We start from the raw sequence: 22,810 nt of genomic DNA, 5'->3' as shown, positions 1-22,810 counted from the left end.
AAGGCCATAAGGACTACTTAATAGTCTCTCTGCTAAGCTATGCTGCCTGCCCTTTGCTAGGCTGGCAAGCTGTCTGCTGCCAACTGGGAGGGAGTTGGGCATAATGGATAAGTGCAGGCAGCCTAGGTGAAGTGGACGGAGCAATGGACTTGGAATTAGAGGAGCTCTGTTACTGTTACACGTTACTCTGTTACATGGCCTTGGCCAATTCACTTGGCTTCTTGGCCTCATTTACATTATCTTTAGAGATGAGAGGGTTGGATAAGCATTTGTTAAGAACTTAATTCTCTGTGTCAGGCACTGTGTTAGGCACCAAGGATTCAAAGACAAACAAACAAACCTGACTTCAAGGAACTTGTGTTGTATCAGGGAAGATGTGATATACATGATTTAGAGGCATATTCAAAATAAGTGTATAGAATATGTAGTTAGTCAACAAGCAATCAATCAAATGCTGGGATACAAGAAAAGCAAAAGATAACCCCTGCCTTCAAGAGATCACAATCCATTAATAAACATCTTTTAAGTACCTCCTATGTGCTAGGTACTTTGTTAAGTGCTGGGGATATAGACAAAGGCAAAAGTCTCTACCTTCAAAGTGCCACAGTCTAATGGCAGAGCCATACAAGATATATACAGTATAGATGGATACAATTACGGAAGAGAGGTCTTGGAGGAGGTGTGTGCTTGTGTGTGTGTTGTAGAAGGTAAGATCTGAATTGAACCTTGAAGGAGACCAAAGAAGTAGCTGGTGAGATCACCAAGTGGGAGAGCATTGAGGGAGAAGAGGAAAGACTCCAGGACAGAGCCTTGGGACACAACCCCAATTATCGGGCATGACCTATTGGAAGATTCAGAAAAGGAGATTGAGACGTGTTTAGATAAGTAGGATGAGAACTAGAAGAGGGCAATGTCATGAAAACTTAGAGAAGAGAGACTTGATAAGAGGGTGATTGACATCATCAAAAGCTGCTGAGAGGTTATTAAAAATGAACATAGAGAAAAGGCCATTAGACTTGGCAATTAAAGGCTCATTGGTAAGTTTGGAGATTGCCATTTCAATTGCGTGATGATGTTGGTTGAATGATATACACAATAAATTGGAATAGGGTTATGACCTGTGATTCATTGATACAGGGAACTACTAGGTAAGGAAATCTCTCCACAGCCATTTTATGTCAGCGGTGGGATTTGAACCCAGGTCTTCCTGGCTTCCAGCTTAGTGCTCTCTCTCTCTCAATTACATCATGCAGAATAATTTTAAATGACTTCTAAAGTCCTTTCAGGCTCTAGTGAGAATATGGTCCTATGAATCTTCACTTAATGTGTACTTCTGACACTTCCTGGCTATGTTGTCATGAGCAAGTCACTTAACCTCTCTGTGCCTCAGTTTCCTCATTTGTGAAAATGGGATAATAATACCTGCTCTACCTGCTTCACAGGATTGTTGTGAAACCTAAGCCAAACAATGTAAGTGAAGCAGTTTATGAACCATGAGGGGCTATAGAGATGGCATGGCATAACGTGATGAAGAGAGAGAGAGAGAGAGAGAGAGAGAGAGCTCAGGCTTTGGAGTCAGGAAGACTTGGGTTCAAGGTCTGACTGGTGTCAGTCAACTGCTGTGTGACTCTGGACAAATCACTTAACTTCTCAGAGCTCTAGGCACCTCTTTAAGAATGTAAATTGCCAGGAGAACATTGTACACAGTAACAGCAACATTGTATGATGGTCAGCTATGATAGACTTAGCTCTTCTCAGCAATACAATGATCCAAGACAATTCCAAAAGACTCATCATGGAAAATGCTATTCACATCTAGAGAGGAAACTATGGAGTCTGAATGCAGATCGAAGCATACTGTTTTCACTTTTTTTGTTTTTTCTTTCTTGTGGTTTTTCCTTTTTGTTCTAATTCTTCTTCGACAACATGACTAATGTGGAAATATGGTTAACATGATTGTACGTGTATAGCCTATATCCGATTGTTTGCTGTCTTGGGGAGGGAAGGGAAAGAGAAAAATTTGGAACTCAAAATCTTATAAAAATAAATGTGAAAACTATCTTTACATGTAATTGGAAAAAATAAAATACTAATAAGTGGGGGGCAAAGCAAAACAAAAAAGGAAATCCTAAGGAATAAAGAATTATGGCATGATTAGAACATAAAAAAGGATGTAAGTTGCAGGAGAGCAGTTTGAATTGGTAGCACGAGTTTCTCCACTGAGAATTGCCCACAACAATGTATTCACAGGCCTGGACCCTCCTACCTCCCCTTCCTCCTCAGAAAAGCTATCATGTAAATATCCGTTGTTATTCTGCTGCTGTCTCTCAGGTCATCCTGAGGCATTTCCAGTGGGGTAGGGAGCACAGCTGGTGGGGAACCCCCTCCCTCTCTGCTTAGGGGCTTCACTGTCAATGCCTCTTCTCACCTGTATCAGGGCAGATTTCCTGTTGGTGATGCTAACTTGTTGGACTGGCAGAAATCAATGAGACTTAATTGGCCTTTATCTTTTGATAATAAAAGGAATTTCAGTCCCATATTTTCAGGAACTATTCTCTAGATTTTCTTTCTTCTAAACTAATTCCTCTGTAATGAGACTTAACCGGATTTTTTTTTTAATAAAGAGAAATGCCAAGAATTAAGTGTTATGGATGCTCATTAGTAGAGGGTAGAGTAGAGAAAGCCACTGTTCAAACGGGGAGGGCTGGTGAGATGCTACTGAGAGCTATGAGCTACAAGTCTGGAGACATCCAGGCTTGGATGTCCTGTGGCCACATTGATTTGTAAGGAGGGTGCTATGGGTATGGAACACCACTTATACTGTCAGCCTTAGCTGATGGCAGCTCACCCTGTGACATGGTGGAGAGTGGGCTAGACCTGGCACCAGGAATACAAGTTCAAACCCAGTCTCAGACACTTACCAGCTAAATGACTTAACCTCTCTGTGCCTTATTTTCCTCATTTGTAAAATGAAGGGGTTGGAATCAATGACCTCTAAGGTCCTTTTTAGCTTTTAATCTAGTATCCAATGTGTTGGTTAGTTATATCAAATTGCCTTACTGTCCCTCCCCTCTTGCTGTTTTATTTTTTATTAAAGGTTATTTTTTAATGGGTGGAGGTGAATGGGTGAGGGAGGGATTGGGACATAGGTGGAGATGAAGGTGAAGCAAAACAAAAGATCTCAATAAAATTGAAATAGTTTAGAAAATTCCTTCTTGTTTTTAAAGTGAGAGGGTCATAAGTGCTGCTCTGGGTCTTTCGAGTGGAAAATGAAAATGAGACCCCAAGAGCTGAAGGATGGCTGCTTCCTACCCTTTTCCAAACTGGGTTACTCAGATAATAGTTACCAGTTATAGCCACCTTAAGGCTGCCAGAGAACTCTTAGTGGGGCCTCCTAGCAATTGTGTGAGGAAGGAAGTGGAGGTATCTGGGACCAGATGAAAGAACTTGGCTTGTTTAGCCCAGAAAAGAGGAGACTGAAGGAGGATCAGGATCATGATCTCCTGCTGGCTGTCTTCAAGTATTGGAAAGCCTGGCTCAAGAAAGAGGAATTAGCTGTGTTCTGCTGGTCCCAGAGGGCAGAGGAAGAAACTATCTTCAAACCAGGAACTTGAGGCTGGCTGTCAGGAAAACCTTTGGAGCAAGGGGAGCTGTCCAGCACTGCAATGGGCTGCCTTGAGACTTAGCCTGGCTCCCTTGAGACTTAGCCTGGCTCCCTCACTGGAGGGCCTTCTAGGGCAGGAGACCTTAGGAGGATTGCCTCACTGGGAATTTTCAATACAGCTATGGGGTATAGGGGAGAGAGTGCTGGACCTGGAGTCAGGAACACCTGAGTTTGAATCTGACCTCAGGGTTAAGTCACTTCACCTCTATCTACCTCAATTTCTTCAACTGTAAAATGGAGATAATAATAGCACCTACTTCTTAGATTTGTTATAAAGGTCACATGAGATATTTGTAAAGTGCTTAGCACAGTGCCTGGCACATGATAGGTGCTTAATAAATGCCTGTTTCCTTCCTTCTAGTTCTAAATCTATCATACATGAATATATCAATTACTATCATAGTAGAAGGTGCAAAGAGGAAGATTTAAACTTGATATAAGGAATATCTTAGCAAACGAGAGCTTTCTGAGGGTGGAAAGCTCTCCAGAGGCAGGAGAGGCAGTGCCCCCTCTCCCTGGAAATCTTTAACAGAGACTGGATGGCCCCTTGTCAGATAAGTTGTAGAGAGGATACTTGTTCAGGTCTTGGTTGGACTTAGATGGCTCTTCTGACTTGGAGATTCTGTGATTTCTATGAGGACATTCAACCTCCCCTGTCCTCAGTTTCCTCATCTTCAAAAGTTGGCTTAGATGATGTCTGAGGTCCTTCCAGCTCCAAATCCTTAGATCTTCTCTAGAAACTCATAGAATTATGACAAACTGTCAAGCTTTGGTATATTCTGGCAATTGGCTTAAGGGTAGCCAAGTGCACGCCACAGTTCTGTGTTACAAATGGATTGGTACTGATCATCTTTGGCCTTAGACCAAATATTCAGGAAGCTGGAAATCAGGACTTCCATGGTTTCATGTGGAGCATGCATGATGAGATAACTGGGTAAGTTCCTTTGGAGTATGTCTACAGTTCCCAGGATAGGGATCCTAAAATTCTCCTATGCACAGCAGACTGGAATGTTGGACCCAAAATCAGAAAGACCTAGACTCAAATCTTGTTTTTAAAATTTGCTGACTATATGACGTTGACCTACATGACCCCTCTGAGTTTTAAGAAGCTCTGTAAGGCTTATCTACTAAGATATGTAGGGGTTGTGATCTGCACCTGTGGAGAAAGTTCTCATACCCGTGGAATCACAGATCCCTTGACATGCTCATTGCTTCTGTGCCTGCAGTTATAACTCTCTTTTCCATGGCACTTTATGGCATGACAAAACCATCTTCCTTATAATGACCCTGTGAAGTAGGTTGTGCATGCATTATTCTATCCATTCTCATTGATGAGGAAATGGAGGGGTGAAATTATTTGCCTGTACATACAGCCAGTAAATGCTAGAGGTAGAACTTAACAGATAGAGCTTTTCCTACTAACCCCTATATGGATAGCTAGCTAACTAGATGGATGGATGGATAGACAGACAGATAACTAGCTAGTTATCTGCCTACAGGTAGAGAGAAAGATAATTAAATAGTAGGATGGATAGGTAGATAGATGAATGGATGGATGGGGGAGGGAAGGGAAGGGGGAGAGAGAGAGAGAGAGAGAGAAACTTTTATTAAGTACATCTAAGTGGTTCAATGGTTAGAGTGCTGGCCTTGGAATCAGAAAGGTCTGAGGTCAAATCCAGCCTCAGACACTTACTAGCTGTGTGACTCTGGGCAAGTCAGTTTGCCTCAGTTTCCTCAATTGTAAAATGGGGCTAAAAACAGTACTTATTTCACAGGGTTGTTAAGATGATTAAATGAGATAATATTTGTTATGCAATTAGCACAGTACCTGGACCATAGTATGGGCTTTATAAATGCTAGCTTGTTATTGTTTAGTGGTTTTCTGACTCTTTGTGACCCCATTTGGGGTTTTCTTTACAAAGATTCTGGAGTGCTTTGCCATTTCCTTCTCCAGCTCATTTTACAGGTGACAAAACTGAGGCAAATTGGGTTTAAGTGACTTGCCCAGGGTCACTCAGCAAGTGTCTGAGGCTGGATTTGAATTCAGGAAGATGAGACTTACTGACTCCAGGCCTAGCAGTCTGTGCACTATGGTGCCACCTAGCTGCCCTACATGGTAGCTACTTTGTTATTATTACCGCCATTATGTGACAGGCATTGTTCTAAGAGCTCAAATAATCATAATGAAAATGATAATCCAACATGACTGAGTAGCACAAATGAGTTACTTCTCACCTGAGCACTTTAAGAACAGCATTTGACAGTGGTGTGCTTTAAAAAATGGCAGAGTATTTCTCCCAAATGGGCTAAATATGTGTTCTGCATGGCAGTTCTCAGAGATGTAACTTAGTCTGGTCTTAGAGTGGTATCTGAGGTCCACTGAGGTTCAATGACTTAGTGTGGGGTCACACAACCAGTAAGGGTCAGAAGAAGGATTTGAATCCATGTCTTTCTGATTCCAAGTCCAGGATACTGTTGCTTATCTACAATTCCCCTCTGGAGTTAGCACATATCTTATGGTAAAGATGTGACTGTTGTTAGGTCTTTCCAATTTACATAGACGTGGATGTCAAACTCAAGGCACTGCTGCTTTACAAAACCATTTAAGTGACCATAAAATTAACTTTAAAACAGGATGTAATGCCTCATTTTATTCTTATAGATTGAGCCTGAGAAAACACAAGGCTCCAGATGCTTTCTCCTCTTACTGGGTTCCTGACTTTCTAGAACCAGAAGCCCCCCCCTGCTTTTAGCTCCCTTTTGTGTGTTTTCTCCTACCAGGATCAAGCTCCTTGAGGTCAGGGACCATCTTTATTTTTGCTTATATTTGTATCCCCAGTGCTTAGCACAGTGGTTAGCACATGGCAGGTACTTAATAAATAATTGTTGCTTGTTTTAAAATTAAAAAAAAATAGAACAGGTTTGAGTTGAAATTGGGAAGTTAGTGAGGCTTGCCTTCTTAGACTATACCTGTATATCAGAATTTGTGTTTATAAAGTGCATTGATTCTAATTTTTGGCTGTGGTTCCATAAGTAAAGGGCATTCTTGATGAAGGGACTTTCTCTGCCAAAGCAGGTGGGCACCTGCTCTGCCAGTGAGTGGTAGAGAGATGCCAAGGCACTCAGAGTGAAGTACCCAAGGTCACAAAGCCAATCTCTGTCAGAGGTGGCCTCAAACCCAGGTCTCCCTGACTCCCAAGGTCAGCTCTCTATCCATGATACTGTGATGCTTCTCTCGGCTTTTAATATACCTCTAATTTTTGTTGCTTAAAGCAACCCTTTCAGGTGCATAGGATCACACATTTAGAGCTGAAAGGAACCTCAGAGGTCATAGAGTTCAACTCTATGATTTTATTTATTTATTTATTTTTGGTGAAGCAATTGGGGTTAAGTGACTTGCCCAGAGTCACACAGCTAGTGTTATGTGTCTGAGGCTGGATTTGAACTCAGGACATCCTGACTTCAGGGCCAGTGCTCTATCCACTGTGCCACCCGGTTGCCCCTCCATCATTTTATGCATGAGGAAACTGAAGCAGACAGAGATTAAGTGACTTGCTCAGGGTCACACAACTGGTAAGTGTCTGAAGCCAAATTTGAGCTTATGTCTTCCTGACTCCAGGTCCAGCCTTCTATCCATTGGGATACCTAGCTGTCTTCAAGTACCTGAAGGACTGTTACCTGGAAGAGGCCTTAGTTTTCTTCTGCTTAGTCTCAGAGGACAGAACTAGGGACAATGCTTGGAAATTGTAAAGAAGAAAATTTCAGCTTGATGTTAGGAAATTCCTAGTGATCGGGAGCTGTCCAACAGCACAAAGGACTACCTTGGAAGCACTGAGCTCTCTGTCCGAGAAGGAGGTCAGTCGAAGGCTAGGTGACTAGCTAGGCTAGGTTGGGTATGTTGTAGAGGGGATTCTTGCTCAGGTATGGGTTGAGCTAGATGACCTCTAAGGTCCCTTTCAGTGCTGAGATTCCAGGATTCTATGACTACATTTGTGGGTTCTAATGATGAAGTATAGTAGCCCTCTCAGGTATCATGCTTACTTTTTTTTCCCCCAATTCAGTTCAGTTCAATTTAATTAACTAAATTCAATACAATACTAGATCTGTCATGTAAAACTTCTGTGACCTTAAAAAATCATTTAACATCTCTGGGCTTCAGTTCTTTATATTTAAAATAAAGATGGACTCGATGGTCTCCAAGGGTCTTCCAAGACCAAATCTTATGACTCTATTTATATTTCTTCCTGGAAGAACAGAAGTCACCCTAGTTCTGAGTCCTGGGGTGGGGGATTCTCTTCAGATGGAACCCAAAAGGAAGCCCTTAGAAACTCTGACTTAGAAACATTGTGAAGAATGGATCTGCTGCGGGGGCTCAAGGGAGGGCAGCTTTCAATGAATCCCCAAGCCCTGACACAGCCCCATGAACAGGTCTGTGGATTCAACAAAAGACCCAAAAGAAATGCTTCTTTGGCTTACCTTTGTAATTTTGTTAGCCTTTGCTTTTTCCATATCCTTTGGACTTCTAGGGGAGTTTTCATTCTTGGTGTCCTGGAAAGAAAATTAGATGCTTAAGCAACTGTCTTGGCCATGGCTAATGGACCAATGTCTAGTTTTCTAGTCAGGAAAGGGGTTTTGAAATTGATCAAATCAATTCAGTTTAACACAACTCAATCCGGTAAGTACTTACTAAGCAACTCCTACATCAGAGTTGGGGAGTCGAAAACAAGTTGAAAACAAGTTGTTTCTGCCCTCAAAGAGCATCCATTCCACCCAGAAGATACAATATGCATGTAGATAAAGAAATACAAAGTAATTTTAGGAGATTCAGAGTACTGAGGACTTGTGGGGTCAAAAAAGGCCTGGTTAGGTAGTAGTATCTGATCTGTACTTTGAATGAAGTTAAGGATTCTAGAAGGTGGATATGAACATTCCAGAGAGAGAACATTCCAGATAAAGGGGAAGACTTATGTAAATGCAGAGAGGCAGAAGATGGAATGTTATTTACAGGGAATAGCTAGCAATACAAAATAAGACTGGAAAGGTAGGTGGGAACCAGATTGAGGAAGGCTTTCAATGTCAGGCTTAGGATTTCGTATTTTATGGTAGAGCTAATTGTTATTGTTCAGTCTTGTCCCTCTCTTTGTGACCCCTTTGTGGGGTTTTCTTGGCAGAGATACTAGAGTGGTTTGCCATTTCCTTCTCCAGCTCATTTGACAGATGAGGAAATTGAGGCAAACAGGGTGAAGTGACTTGCCCAGGGTCACACAGCTGGTAAGTGTCTAAAACTGGATTTGAACTCAGGTCTTCTTGACTCCAGGCCCAGTGCTCTATCCACTGTGCCACCTAGCTACTACTCTAGGGAGCCACTGGAGTTATTCTCTCTCACTTCAATCAGAAGACCTCAAATCCAACTTTCTGCAGGAGGACCCTCCCCACTTCTCTCCCTCAGTGGTATCTTCTCCTTGAGATATCTTCTGCTAGTATTTTCTCTAGTATCCCCCTCCCCTGCCCATTTAGAACATCCATATTTTGTATGTACCTAGTTGTTTGTACATTATTTCCCCAATTAGACTATGAGCTCCTTGAAGTCAAGGACTGACTGCCTTTTGCCTTTCTTTGTACTCCCAGGGCTTAGCATAGTTCCCTGCACACAGCAGGTACTTAATGCTTTTTGTACTGACTTGTAGATGTAGGATAGTAAAAAAAAATGTCTATTGGCCCTGAGGAATGTATCAGGGGAACACAGGCTTTCATGATTATCCATTGATTTAATTTCAATTCCAATTACCTTGTGCAAATCACTTGATCTCCTTGAGCCTCAGTTACTTAATCTGTAAAATGGGCACAATACATGTATAGCCCACCTCACAGCTGATAATCATTTGAGATCAATGGAGCCCCAAAAGGGCCAAAAATCTGAATTAATCTTTTCTCTCTGAGTAAACTAAGAACGCTCCTTCCCATGTCAACAGCTGAAGTTGGCCAAGAGCATTCTTTTGTTTATGGCCACTAAGGTGCCTTAACCCAGACACTACCTTTAATAATGGGACTTTTCTTATCTTGGTATTTTATGGACATATGCTATGTTGTGTCATGTTAATGATAAAGGAAACACAGATATCCTGGATCTATCATTTACACATTGACATTCTCCTATCTTATTGTATTTACAACCTATTCAGTTAAGAAAATTCCTTTCTCATGCTATGGTTAAACATATATGGAGACCATAGATCTGAGTAACACAGACATCCTGAGTCAAGGTTTAAATGTCCTCCTAAAATTGCTTGATTCAGTCAGAGTTAAAGCTCTGGCTCCATGTACATGTGGCTAACTTAAGGGAATAAACAATATGAATTCACTTATCACCTAGCTTGTTGTCTCTTTAACCAACTTTCAGGTCAACACAGTATTGTTAGGGTAGGTTTTGAGGACAGTATTTCATAGACCTTGAAGCAACATAAGCTATTCTTGTTACTGAAGGACAGGCAAAAAGTCAACAATTGAGAGAGGAAAAGGATATGAGATCCCTTTTTATCCAGTTTGGCAATGGGTTAAAAACTGATGATGATGGGTTACCTACATATAAATTCACATTTGAGGATTTTATTGAGATTGTTGCATATTTAGCATTTGCATGTGTAAGTTTAAAAAAAATCCAGTATATTCCACTGAAGTTCTTTTTGCAGCCCAGAGTTTCTGTTTTTCTTTTAATTTTCTTGCCCAGTCTTTTTTTTTACCCAGTAATACCCATCTCTATATTCCCTAGCCTCTTTGCCCTCCTTTTTTGTCTCTTCTATGAAATCTTTCTCCAGCCAGCCCCCAACTCATTTCCTTAGTCTTCTAGCCTCTAAGCTTCCAGTTTCTGAGCTCCTTGGGGCATCTCTCCCTGACTTCATCCTCAGGGCTGGGTAAGTCAGACTCACTTGAGCAGCTCTGCCCCCCATATAAAAGTCCTGAGCTACTTGGAAACGGAAGCTGCCATGATGGCCTTCTTCCCCCAAGAAGCTGCCTTTATACTACAAGACACTTAGAGTCCCAGCAAGTGCTGAATGTAAAGCACTATCTGTCAAAGACTCCCCTTTCCTGCCCTGGCCCTAGCCAATAGGTGCTCACTAAATGCTTGTTAATGTACATAACTGTAATAAGGTCAATGGAAAGAACCACCCCCCCCCACCCTGAAATTGATCATGGTGCTCCTATAATGACCAAGTCTGGCCCTGAAGAAGAGATGAAAAAAATGTACCTTCTTTTCTTCTTGACGGACTATGGGTGTGGAACAGTGTGTTTACTATCAGAATCAGTTGACATGTTGGTTAGTATTGTTGATTTTCTGCCTTTTTTTTTCTTTGTTGCAAGATTAGGGGAGGGGAAGGAATATATTCAGAAATGAAGATGTGATAAATACAAAAGATACTATCTCTCCCATTAGAATGTGAGTTCCTTGAGAGAAAAAGACTGTTCTTCTCTTTTATATGAATTAGTACAGTGCCTAATATGTAGTAGAGGCTTTTAAAAAATGCTAGCTAATTGATAATAAAAATGGAAACAAATGTTTGTTGATTGCTGATTGATTCTCATCATAGCCTGAGGATCATTGTCCCTGAGGCTACCTGAGGACATCCCTGGTCATATCCCTCCTTTCCTGGTCCTTCCTCATCCTGTTTCAGAGCTATTAGTCCCACCTTGGGGTGCCCTAGCTCACAAGGAAGCGTGGAAAAACAGCTAGCATTTAGATAGTGCTTTAAGGTTTATAAAGTATTTTACTAATATTATCTCCACTGTAGATACTATTTACAAATGTTAATCTCAAAACAACCCTGGGAGGTAAGTGTTATTATTCTCCCCATTTTACAGATGTGGAAACTGAGTCAGGCAGTAGTTAAGTGACCTACACACAGCTGGTAAGTGTCTGAGTTGAAATTTGAACTCAGGTCTTCCTGACTCCAGGCTTGGCACTCTATTCCATTGTGCCACCTAGCTATGCTGGCATATGTTTAATAACCCTTTTCTTTGGGGAAAAATTAAGTATGTAAAATACTTTTAAGGTTAATCTACATTATTATTTCTTTCTTAAGTCTAGACAATTAACAAAACAATAAACCAAATCCTGATTTGCAGGCCGATTTGATTGCTGAAATATAAATAGTCTCACTGAAAATTTAACAACTGACTGTCCAAATGGATGGTTAGAGCTGGCTCCAGCACACTCCTTAAAACACCCCTCTGATCACCACAACCTTATATGGACGATTTTAGAATGTGAATGTATTATGGGCAGGAATTCTCCTGCTTTTTATATTTGTAGCTTAGTCTAGTTTCTGACAAACAGTAAATGCATTTTCATTCATTTATTCATTCATTTATTCATTCACTCATTCATTCAAGTCTAATGGGAAATTTAAGTGTTCTATGTTTTTGTATTTGTTCAAAAATGCCTGTGAGTCCTTTGGATGTTATCCATTTTCTGTGGTGGGTGAGAGAAAGGTTGATATCTCAAACATGATACCCATTGTGCACCGCTGTGGAAGTTGGGGAACAAGTTACCTACTTTTGGGGAACCCCAGATGTGAGCTGTACCTAAGGTTTATTCATATGTCCCTGGAGTTTTACTCTGGAATGGAGACAATGAGCTACAGAGATACTGATCTGCTTTGGGATCAGGCTACCAGGATTGGACTTGGTGTGTGTGACCCCAGAGTCCTTAGAAGGTAGGTCCAGGTCCCCGGCTATAGATCCCATCTGCATCCTCCATTGATGTATATCAAATTCTTTCCATTCCTGCCTCTCCCATATGACCCTTGGGCACTTCTTCCAATATGTTCACCACGGGAAGGTGCAGGGATATGTGGGTGGGCATCACCCCCAATGCACCAGGGTCCTTCCTTTAGCTCTTTGGACCTTTCATAGATACCAACAGAATATAGGAGCTGTCTGCTATTCCCCCCTCCCTCCCTCCCTTCCTCCCTCCCTCCCTCCCTTCCTTCCTTCCTTCCTTCCTTTCTTTCCTTCCTTCTTTCCTTTCCTTTATCCCTTTCCCCTCCCTCCCTCCCCCTCTATTCCTTCACATTGTCTCTCTCTCTCTCTCCTTCCTCCTTCTCTCTTTTTTCTGTCCCTCTACCTCCCCCTTCTTCCTGTCCCCCTCCCTCCACCTCTCTCATTATGATACCAGTCCATTTTCTCCCCACAGTCATACATTTCTTCACTGATGTCCTTTGCATTGCTTCTACAGCACAATTCCCTATTTGTGATGTTTCCAAGGCCAAGCAACTAAATCTTTATTAAATTCCATTTTGTAAATGGAAAAACAATGGCCTGGCCAACAGATTAGAATTTGTCAGTGGCAGCCAGTGGCATCGTAGCTTTCCATAGACTCTTTCCTAGTATTTCATACAAAAACCCTCCATCTCATCTTTTGATACTTTAAAAAATTGGGGCCACTTTCTAGAACAAAATTAATATGGAAATTAATTCCCACTGGATGCATTCAGACTGATACAAACACCAGGGGAACAGCTGGGACCCTTCATTGAGTGCTATGTTTCTCAATCTGAGAATGCAGAGCACTTGGAAGGAGTTCATAGAAGACCAACAAAAATGATTAGACAATTTCAGATGTATTGTGTGGAAATGGAAAGGAGCTTAACTATTCAGCATTGCTGGGCAGGAAGAAAGGAGGGAGGGAAGGAAGGGGCAGCACATGAAAAGAGTGTACAGATAAATTATGGGTATGAACCAGGGTGGGAAGAAACACAGGGATAACAGTAGCAAAAATTGCTGATTTTTGAGGCTCTATGATTCCAAAGCACTTTGGGTATATTGTCTTGTTCATTCTCATGAGTCTTTCAAGGTAGAATTGTTGTTTACCATATTTACCATAGGTTAAGTGGGACCTCAGATGGTGTCTAGTCCTGCATACATTCAAGTTATGAAAACCCATCTACATCATCCCCTAAACACATGATCATCCAGTCTCAGCATCAAGAGTTCCAGAGATGGGTAATTCACTACCAATTTAAGGTACTCATTTCCAGGCTCATAGATTTAGAACTAGAAGGGACCTTAAATGTTATTTAATCCAACTTAGTCATTTTTACAAGTGAGGCAACTGAGGCCCAGAGAGGTTAAGTGATGTACCCAAGGTCACACAGGTAGACAGTGGCAGAGCTGTGATCCCGGCCCAGGTCTTCTGATTATAAATCCTTTACCACTTATAATAATAATAATAACAATAACAATAAAATAACTAGCATTTCTATAGTGCTTTAAGGTATATCCAGAGTGCCATCCACCTAGTTGTCCAGTATGTGCCAAATACTGCACAAGACACCATAGATACAAAGACAAAAAGGAAAACAGTCCCTGTCTTAGGAATTACCTGTTATCAGTCAACAAGCATTTAATAAGTACCACTGTATGCGAGACACCATTATAAGTGCTGGGAATACAAAGACAGAAACAAAAACAGTGGAAACTTTCAAGGAGCTTAAGCTCCAATTTACCCTGTATTTTATTTAGATGTAGCTTGTATTTATATGCACATTCTCTCCCCCAACACAATGAAAGCACTTTGAAGGCAAAGACTGTTTCATTTCTGGTTTTACATCCCTGATGCCTGGCAAGAGGTGAACTCCTAATTAATGCTTATTGATTGATGGATTGATTGAAGGTGGCACCCATCAGTTGGAGATAGCTTTGATTCTTAGAAACACTTTCCGTATGTTGAACTGGAGTCAATCCCTCTCTGGGGCAATTTTTGTTCTAGTCTGTGGTGGTGCTCTGGAGAATTCATTTTCTTAGTCACTGGACTCTGGAGAAGATATGGAAATGTGGGACTGAGAGCTCCAGGCTCAATCTTCATAAAGGAGCTATTGAAACTGTTGGAGACTGAATTGTCTCTGTTGGTGGTACTATTTTTTTTAAAGAGGGTTGGACTCAATGACCTCTAAGGTTCCTTCCAGCACTTAGCAGCTTCCTCTTTCCCTTCCGGAAGCCAACCTGGAAGTAGGAGTCCTTCAGAAACTCACTCTTTCTGACCAGGACTCCCAGGGGAGCAGCTATAATATTAAGAGAAGAGAAGGGGACGGAAGCCAACCCCCTGAAAGACACAAATTGGGGCTTTGTCTAGTGGGAGGGTCAGACTTCAAGTGGTAGTTGCTTCAGATGCAACAAGATGGAGGGGAGTGAAAGCTGGAGATGACCAGTTAATTTCCCTTCCCTTTTCATGACATAGCTACCCAGGAATTCTTAAAAGGGCTATTATGTCAAGGTCTATGGATACAACATTCTCTCCCCTTACTTGTAAGAGCAACAGGGAAAGCCAGAGAAGAGAGTGTGGGGTGGAGGTTGTGGGAAGCTGGGCTGAGGCTACTCCATAGTTCATAAATGTATACTCTTGTTTGTTTAATTTCCCTTTAGCAAATGCAATTTAGCTGATTAGGTGACTCCAAACTACTCTGAGGAGAGAAAGAAACATCTGGGAACTAAATAGGAATGGGGGTAATCTAAACAAAGGAGTTATGAGTTATTGTCAAACTATCCTTTCCCCTAGACTTTAGAAGGAAACCTGGTAAGGGACTAGGAGGGAGCTATAGAGGATGGGGGACTCGTGTGGTTATTGAAGGTCTTAGCTCAAGTTTACACCACCACCTGGTGGCACACTCAGATATAGCACCAGCTGTATTTGCAAAGTTTTACTGCCCCTCTGTGTAGGGCCTGGGGGCTGGGGTCTGTGTAACATTGAAATCTTCCTTCCTGTAAGTTCCAACCATTCCACCCTAGTTACATCTTCTGGGATCAACAGAACAAATCTTGTTCACATGACAGCCCTTCAAATAATGTATGATTGCTATCATGTGTGTACTTTGCTGTGACTTTTCTTCTCCAGGATAAATGGCTTGAGTTATTCTAAATGATTCATTCATTCATTCTTTTTTTTTTCCCTTCAACAAGCATTTCTTAGGCCCCTGATATGGACAAGGTACTGTGCTACTTTACTGGATGTACAAAGACCAGGTGAAAAACAGCTCCTGTACTCAAGGATTCTGCTGGGGCATATAACATATATTTGTTGTTCATTCACTCTATTGTGTGTAACTCTTCATGACCCCATGAACCCCATAGTATGCCTTGGGCTTCTTCTATCCTCCACTATCTCCCCAAATCTGTCCAAGCTCTTGTTCATTGCTTCCCATGACACTATCTGTCCATCTCATCCTCTGCCATCTTCCCTTCTCCTTTTGACGGATTAATGAAGGAATGAATGAATGAAAGAAAAAGTATTTATTAGGTACTTACTATAAGCCAAATAAGTAAATCTAAGATAATTTGAGGAGAGAGAAAGCATCAACAACCAAGGGGTTAAGGTAAGGGTTGCTATAAATGATGATACTTCAGATGAGCCTTGAAGATTTATTTTTTCCTTGAAGAACTTGAAGATAAGCCTAAAGATACTTGGAGGCTAAGGTGAGGAAGGAGTACGTCCAAGCATGAGGGATGGCTTGTGCAAAGGTATGGTGATGGGAAACTAGAATGCCCAGCTCACAGAAGAGTTAAGTAGGTGAGTTTGTCAGAAATATAGAATACATGAAAGGGGGGATATGAAATAAATCTGGAAGGGGAGGCTGTATCTGGGCTGTCAAGGGCTTGCAAGGTTGAATTAAAGAGTGTGTGATTTGTCCAGGAGGTAATAGGGAGTCACTAAAGCTTTATGAGCAGGGAAGTGACCTGCTCAGACCAATATTTCAAGGGGATTATCATATGGAATGGTTACTGGTCTCTTTCCCATCATGTGATATTATCTTCGTTTTACAGATGACCTATAAAATGGATAGTTGCCCGACATCACAAAACTGAGGGAGGCTGGGTTTTCACCCAGATTTTTAAAGTCCCAATGCAGTGTTCTTTCCACATTGTTTCCCAGTACTGGGCAAGGGCTAGACTGGGTAGTTATAATAGATCTTACACCTCTAACTTCAAAGGTGAGAGGCTCCCTTTGCTACATGAGTAGTAACAGGCCAGCATTGTTAAATAAAGGAAGTGTGTATTTAGGAATGGATCTGTTTCTCAGAAATGTCAAAATCCTAGTTGTAAACAGACGGGAAAAGGTGAGGCATAAGATGGTTCTTCAGGTGAAGATGACATCATGCTGATTGCAATGAGCCAAAGAGTACTACATTGCCTCCTCAAAAAGATCCATGATGAATGAATTGACTTAATGAGAGATATTGGCTTAACAATCTACACAAGAAAAACCAAGTGGATGAAGAATGCTTGTTGCTCAGTTTATCACATACAGTTGATGTACATAGAAACCAATGAGTCTGTTGATACGTATATCTCAGAAACATGTAGCAAATGGACAAAAAACTGGACCCAGCAGAGGATAATAGGAAGAGAGTGGGCTGGATCATATTTGAGAAACTGTGAAGTGCTTTTGATGACCAGAAGCCTCTCCCTGACACTAAATTCCTTACAATGCCAGTATTTTCCCAGTGTTGGCATATGGCTGTGACTCATGGAGCACCATAATCTCTGAGGAATCAAGGTCAAGGGTAAAATAAAGGACAAGGCATATTATGTTCACTTCTGAGTGTTACAGAAATCCCTCAATAAACAAACATTTATTGAGTGACTACTGTATATGTACCAGGTACTGGTACAAGCATACAAAGAAAGGCAAAAACGTTGTCTCTGTCCATGTACATATGGATATAAACAGAATACCGAATAAATACATAAATACAAGGTAAGTTTGGTGGGGAGGTACTAGGAAATGGGGAGTGGTGGAGGAGGAGATCAGGAGAGGTCCTATATAGAATCAACTAACCATCATGCATTTTTTAAGCACCTACAAGGTACCAGGCACTGTGCTAGGTGCGAATGATGCAAAAACAAGGGATGAAACAATTCCTACTGTCCGCAAGTTTGGCACTTGAGTTGGTTTTGAAGGAAGCTGCGGAGTCTAAGGTGTGGGGATGATAAGACAGTACATTCCAGGAATGAAAGACAGTCATTCCAAAGGCACAGTAAGGAGCAGCGCTTTGGACCATGGGTGTGTACAGGGGAGTAATGTGTAGTAAGGTTGGGGCTAGGTTGTGAGGCTCTTTAAATAGCCAACAGAGGAGTCTGTATTTGATCCCTAGTGTTAATGGGATGACACTGGAGCTTTCTGAGTAGGAGAGAGAGGAGAGGAAAGTGACCTGGTCAGGTGTGAACTTATGAAAATCACTATGTCAGCTATGACCACCAGCCTCTCCCTGATACTAAAATCCTTACAATGCCAATATTCTTCTAGGATTGGCATATGGCTGTGAATCATGGCACACCATAACCTCTGAGGAATCAAGTTCAAGGGTGAAATAAAAGTCAAGGTTACTGTAGTCATCTGGTCAAAAAGTGATAAAAACTTGAACTAGAATGGTGGCCTTTTGAGTGGAGAGAAGAGGATAAATTCAAGAGGCATAGAAGTAGAGACAGCAGTTTTAGGCAAGTAACAGAACAAGCAGGGGGTGATGGAGAGTTAGGAGTCAAGCATGAGGAGGCTTTGAACTGGGGACAAATATTGATTTCAAAGATAGGTAAACATGGGCAAGATGAGCAGGTAGAAACCTCAAAATCTGGCAGCTGGTAGGATATGTGGGGTGATGGAGAGTTAGGAGGTGGGGATGACACTGAGGGTGTGAACCCTGGACACTGGAGGGATGGTTTGTACGCTCAATAAGGAACGTTTGGATGTTTGGAAAAGGGGTTGGGAAGAGAATAAGAATTAGTCAGGGACTGGGAAAATGCATCCAGGTGCACATGCAGGTGGGGTGGATGTGGGTAAGTTAATCTCTTGTGCAAGATGGGGTCTTTGGGTGAGTCAGGTATCCCTGATGCTTGGTCCTCTGTGGCTTTCTCTTAATGGTGAGAGGTCATGAGCTAGCTGTGCCTTATCTTTCCTCATAAAAGAACAAGCTTGCTGCTCCTTAGGGCTTGCGTACCAGTCATGGCTTACCGTAAAGAGCTGCCTCAAATTTCAGCCTAGAGAAGGAAAACATCCTTTGCACTTCACCTGATAAAATGCACGGGAGGGAGGCTAAGCTCCTTCCTGATGCCAGTGAGAAATGGTGCCATGTGTTTCCATTTTCATATCCTCAGGATGCTGGCCATGGCATCGTAGCACAGGTAAGGAGCAGATGAGGGGCTTAGAAGGCGGTCTCTCTCTTGGCAAAGGTGCCTCTTTCAGCCTCAGGCATGGGTTTTTCTGGCTGGAATGTGGACAAACATCTAAGCAGGCATCAGAGAGCATCTGCCAGGCTCTCCAGAGGCTTTCTGCTGATGACCATGATTGGGGTATGGCCAGCCCAGCCCAGACAGACAGACGAACCAGAGGGAAGGCATAGCTCACAACATCTCACTAGGTAGAAACACCTTCCAGTTCAGCTGGTTTGGACTGCCTTTGAGCTGATAATTTGGAGAAGGAAAGCTCACTATCTCATTACCACTGTCCTCAGCAAGGAAACAAATAAAACTTGTTGGTGAAAATCTGTGTCTTTGGAAAAACCTGCTGATTACAACTTCGCTTGCAAGACTAAATAGATTTTTGCTTCAAAACAGCTCCATGATACTTAGAGGGCTCCAGTGTGAAGTAAGATTGATGTCAGATAAACAGCATGGTGCAGAATAAGTCTGCAGACGTTAGTCGTTTATTTTCAGGCAGCCGCTCCAGGGTTTCTCACAAGTCCCCAACACAAAATTCTCAGCTCTAGGTTTCAGCTGAGCTTCTGCAGAGACGTTCCTGTGCAGGGGTCTGAAGCCAGAAGAACTTTACAGGTAGTGTGGAGGGTGGTGCGAGTGGGGTGGTAATGACTGCTCCAGCAGAAGATCCATCGCCTGTGGTTCTGAAGGCCTTGGGAACCTGGCAACGAAGCAGCAACCCCGCCCCCCTCCTCTGCCCCATTTGTGGTGCCAGTGTCCTCCCAGATGCTGGTTGCCCAAAGAATACAGTGTCTATAAATATCACTGCTCCAAGGGGCATATGATGGCCATTCATCTAGTGAAATGGTTGAAATGTCGCAGTGGATAGGGGGTGAGGCTTGGAGTCAGGAAGTCTCATCTTCCTGAGTTCAAATCTAGCCTCAGACACTAACTAGGTGACCCTGGACAAGTCACTTCACCCTGTTTGCTTCAATTTCTTCATCTGTAAAATGATCTGGAGAAAGAAATGGCAAACCACTCCAGGATCTCTGCCAAGAAAACCCCAAATGGGATAATGAAGAGTCAGACACAAATGAAAAACGACCAAACAACAAAACCCAGGATTGTTATGAGGGTCGAATGAGATAATATTTGTAAAGCACATAGTAGGTACTATATAAATGTGTATTCACTTCCCTTCTCCTTCCCCTTTCTAATAAAATGTGTTCAAAACTCTATATAAATGAATTATTGCTATTATAATTTAGGTTGCTGGGACAGAGACATTTGTCCTGAACTGGCCATGGCCATGTCCCAGGATGCTGTGGCAGGTTACCTAATGCTCTTCCTGCTATGGATCTTTACTTCAAACTAGAGAGGAGGATGGGGAAGGCCCTGAATATTTTTTTCAAGTATTTCAAAGGGTGTGACACACAAAGGATTAGCTTTGCTTTTTGCCCCTAAAGGGCAGAGCCAGAAACAATGGGGAGAAGTTAAAGAGAAACAGATTGAAGCTTGATGTCAGGAAACACTTCCTGCCAATTAGAGCTGTCTAACTGTTGGAATGGTGCTGCTTACAGGGCCAGTGAGCTGTCCATCACTAGGGGTCCTCAAGCAGACACTGGGTGGCCAAATGTCAAGGATGTCGCAGAGAGGGGTTCTTGTTCAGGTCTAGATTGTACAAGATGGCGTCTGAGGTTCTGGGACTCTGGCAAGGTCAAAGGCTGGGCTTGACAAGCTCACTTGGTGGTTGGCTGAGAAAGCACAAAGGAAACACAATGACCAGCAGCTGGAACTATTTGCTGCAAACCATTAATTATCAAAAAACTAATTAAGAAGAATAATGATCAAACTGCCTGGTGAACACAAGACTGTCCAATATGATATGTAGACAGTGGTTTCATTGTTTAGGGTGAGGAGAGGCCTGGATAGACCAGAAGGCCACATATCAGAGCACAGATCGAATGTAGGAAGGGTCTTCAGAAGCCCTCTGGGCCAAACTCCTCATTTTACAGATGAGGAAAATGAAGCCCGTGGAGGGCAAGTGACTTGTGCATGGTCACACAGGGTATTGAGAATCAGTCAGTCAGTCAGCCCACAAGCACGTATTAAGTATGTACTATGTGACCTAAGCAAGTAACTTAATTTTATTGACCTCAGTTTCCTCATGTGTCAAATGAGTTGGAGAAGGAAATGGCAAACCACTCCAGTATCTTTGCTAAGAAAACTCTAAATGGGGTCACTAAGAATCAGATGAGACTGAAATGGCTGAACGATGTAATTAATACTGTTATTATTATTGTCGACAGAGGAAAGACACTAGGATAATATCAACCAACCAACCAACATTTATTAAGCACCTACTCTATGCCAGGCACCATGCTAGGCGCTGAGGATACAAGGACAAAAAAGAAATCCTCCCTGCCCTCAGGGAGTTAACGCTCTATCAAACTGAGGCACATAGGACTTTAGAAGAACTCCTGAAAGAATTCTGATGATTTTGTGTCCACTTGTCTGTGTATATGTTTGTTTCCACAGCAGGATGTCAGCATCTTGGTCTGACTTCTTTCTTTCTACATGTTGCCAGCAATCAATAGAGTTGCCTGCACACAGCAAGCACTTAATATATGCTTGCTGTTGAACTGTTGGTTGACTCAAAAATAGGATTGTTTACTTTCTTTTCATTCATTTATTCAATAAACATTTAGTAAGCACTTACTATGTGCCAGGCATTGTGCTAAGTGCTGGGGAAACAAAAGGAGTCAAAAGGCAGTTCCTGCCCTCAAGGAGCTTACAATCTAATGAGAACTGACCATCATCTATTACTAGAAATTCTAGGGCCATGTCATAACTGCATATCTAGGGACAACCCGGCTTTTCCAAGCCCCAAATTATACATGATGAATTGTCAAGAAGTAAGACTCAAGATAAGACTGGGTTCATTAATGGAAGGGAACTTTGTCATTTTATAGTCAAGGAAACTGAGCCCCAGGGAAGGGAAGTGACTAGGATCTTGGTTTCCTGACCCATTAGGTGAGGATTTGATTTACTAGCCTGTTCCTGGGCCTTGGCGGGGAAATGTTGTCAAATATTCTCGTGAGAAGAATGAAGCCCCCCCCCCCCACGCCCAGCTCATGATGACATGACGAATAGCCTCTGAGAGGGATGTAATAATCAGAAATTCCAGCAGGTGGAGCTAGACGCCCTCTCCTGCTTCAGGCCCAGGGCTGGAAGCTCAACTGGGCCAGAGTTCTGGGGGACTGATGGATTTGACTGGAATGAAGGTGGGATGGTTGCCTGAATCCCAAAGCGTCCATCAGCTGTGTGATTGAGCCAGAGCAAAGGAACCGTAAGCTCAGTTTAAAAAAAAAAAGAACAACAACAACAACAAAAAAAACAAAAACAAAAACAAGGCAACCCACACAAATCCAATAAATCCAATAAATGAACCTAGCCAGGTTTCTGAAAATACTTGGGCTGAGGGGCCCAGGCAACAACTTTTGGCTGCTGGTGGCTGACTCCTAGTTCAAAGTCAGAATGCTGGGTGGGGATCCTGGTCGGAATCCTGATCTCACCTTTGGGAGATAGCTTTAAGGGTGGAGCTACGGGAATGGAGGGCCAAGGCTGAAGTCCCCTGGGACAGTGCTTTTCTTCATTTGGAACCTTTATTGGTAAATCATATGGGATGGGTCTTGATTGGTAGTTTGTAATTGATATTGTTAAAGTAGCCTGCATTTAAATGTTTATATGTATAGTATAGTGTCTAGATCAGTATAAATTATAGTAAAATTATAGCATAGTATATGGTATATAGTATTGTATAGATAATATAGAAAAATATAGTATAGCATAGTTATGGTATAGTTTCTAGAACAATGTAGCATGGCATTGGTGTGTAGAACAGAATAGTATAGTATAGAATCATGTCTAGAACAGTATAGTATAATTTAGTATAGTATGGTATGG

At 42.1% G+C, this 22,810-nt stretch overlaps 1 protein-coding gene across 1 annotated transcript in view; it reads right to left on the bottom strand.

The window, feature by feature from the left end:
* The window catches only part of CCDC60 (coiled-coil domain containing 60), a 209,766-nt gene that overhangs the window by 103,316 nt on the left and 83,640 nt on the right, over positions 1-22,810 (bottom strand). The window contains exon 2 of the mRNA XM_027865495.1: positions 8,141-8,212. Coding sequence (XP_027721296.1) covers positions 8,141-8,212 — 72 coding nt within the window. The remainder of the gene's footprint in view (positions 1-8,140; positions 8,213-22,810) is intronic.

This window comes from Vombatus ursinus, unplaced genomic scaffold, assembly GCF_900497805.2.
Source record: "Vombatus ursinus unplaced genomic scaffold, bare-nosed wombat genome assembly UNPS02001287.1, whole genome shotgun sequence".
NCBI classification, from domain to species: Eukaryota; Metazoa; Chordata; class Mammalia; order Diprotodontia; family Vombatidae; genus Vombatus; species Vombatus ursinus.
The sequence above is the reverse complement of the archived record's forward strand: the minus strand, read 5'-3'. Positions and strand labels throughout refer to the sequence as shown.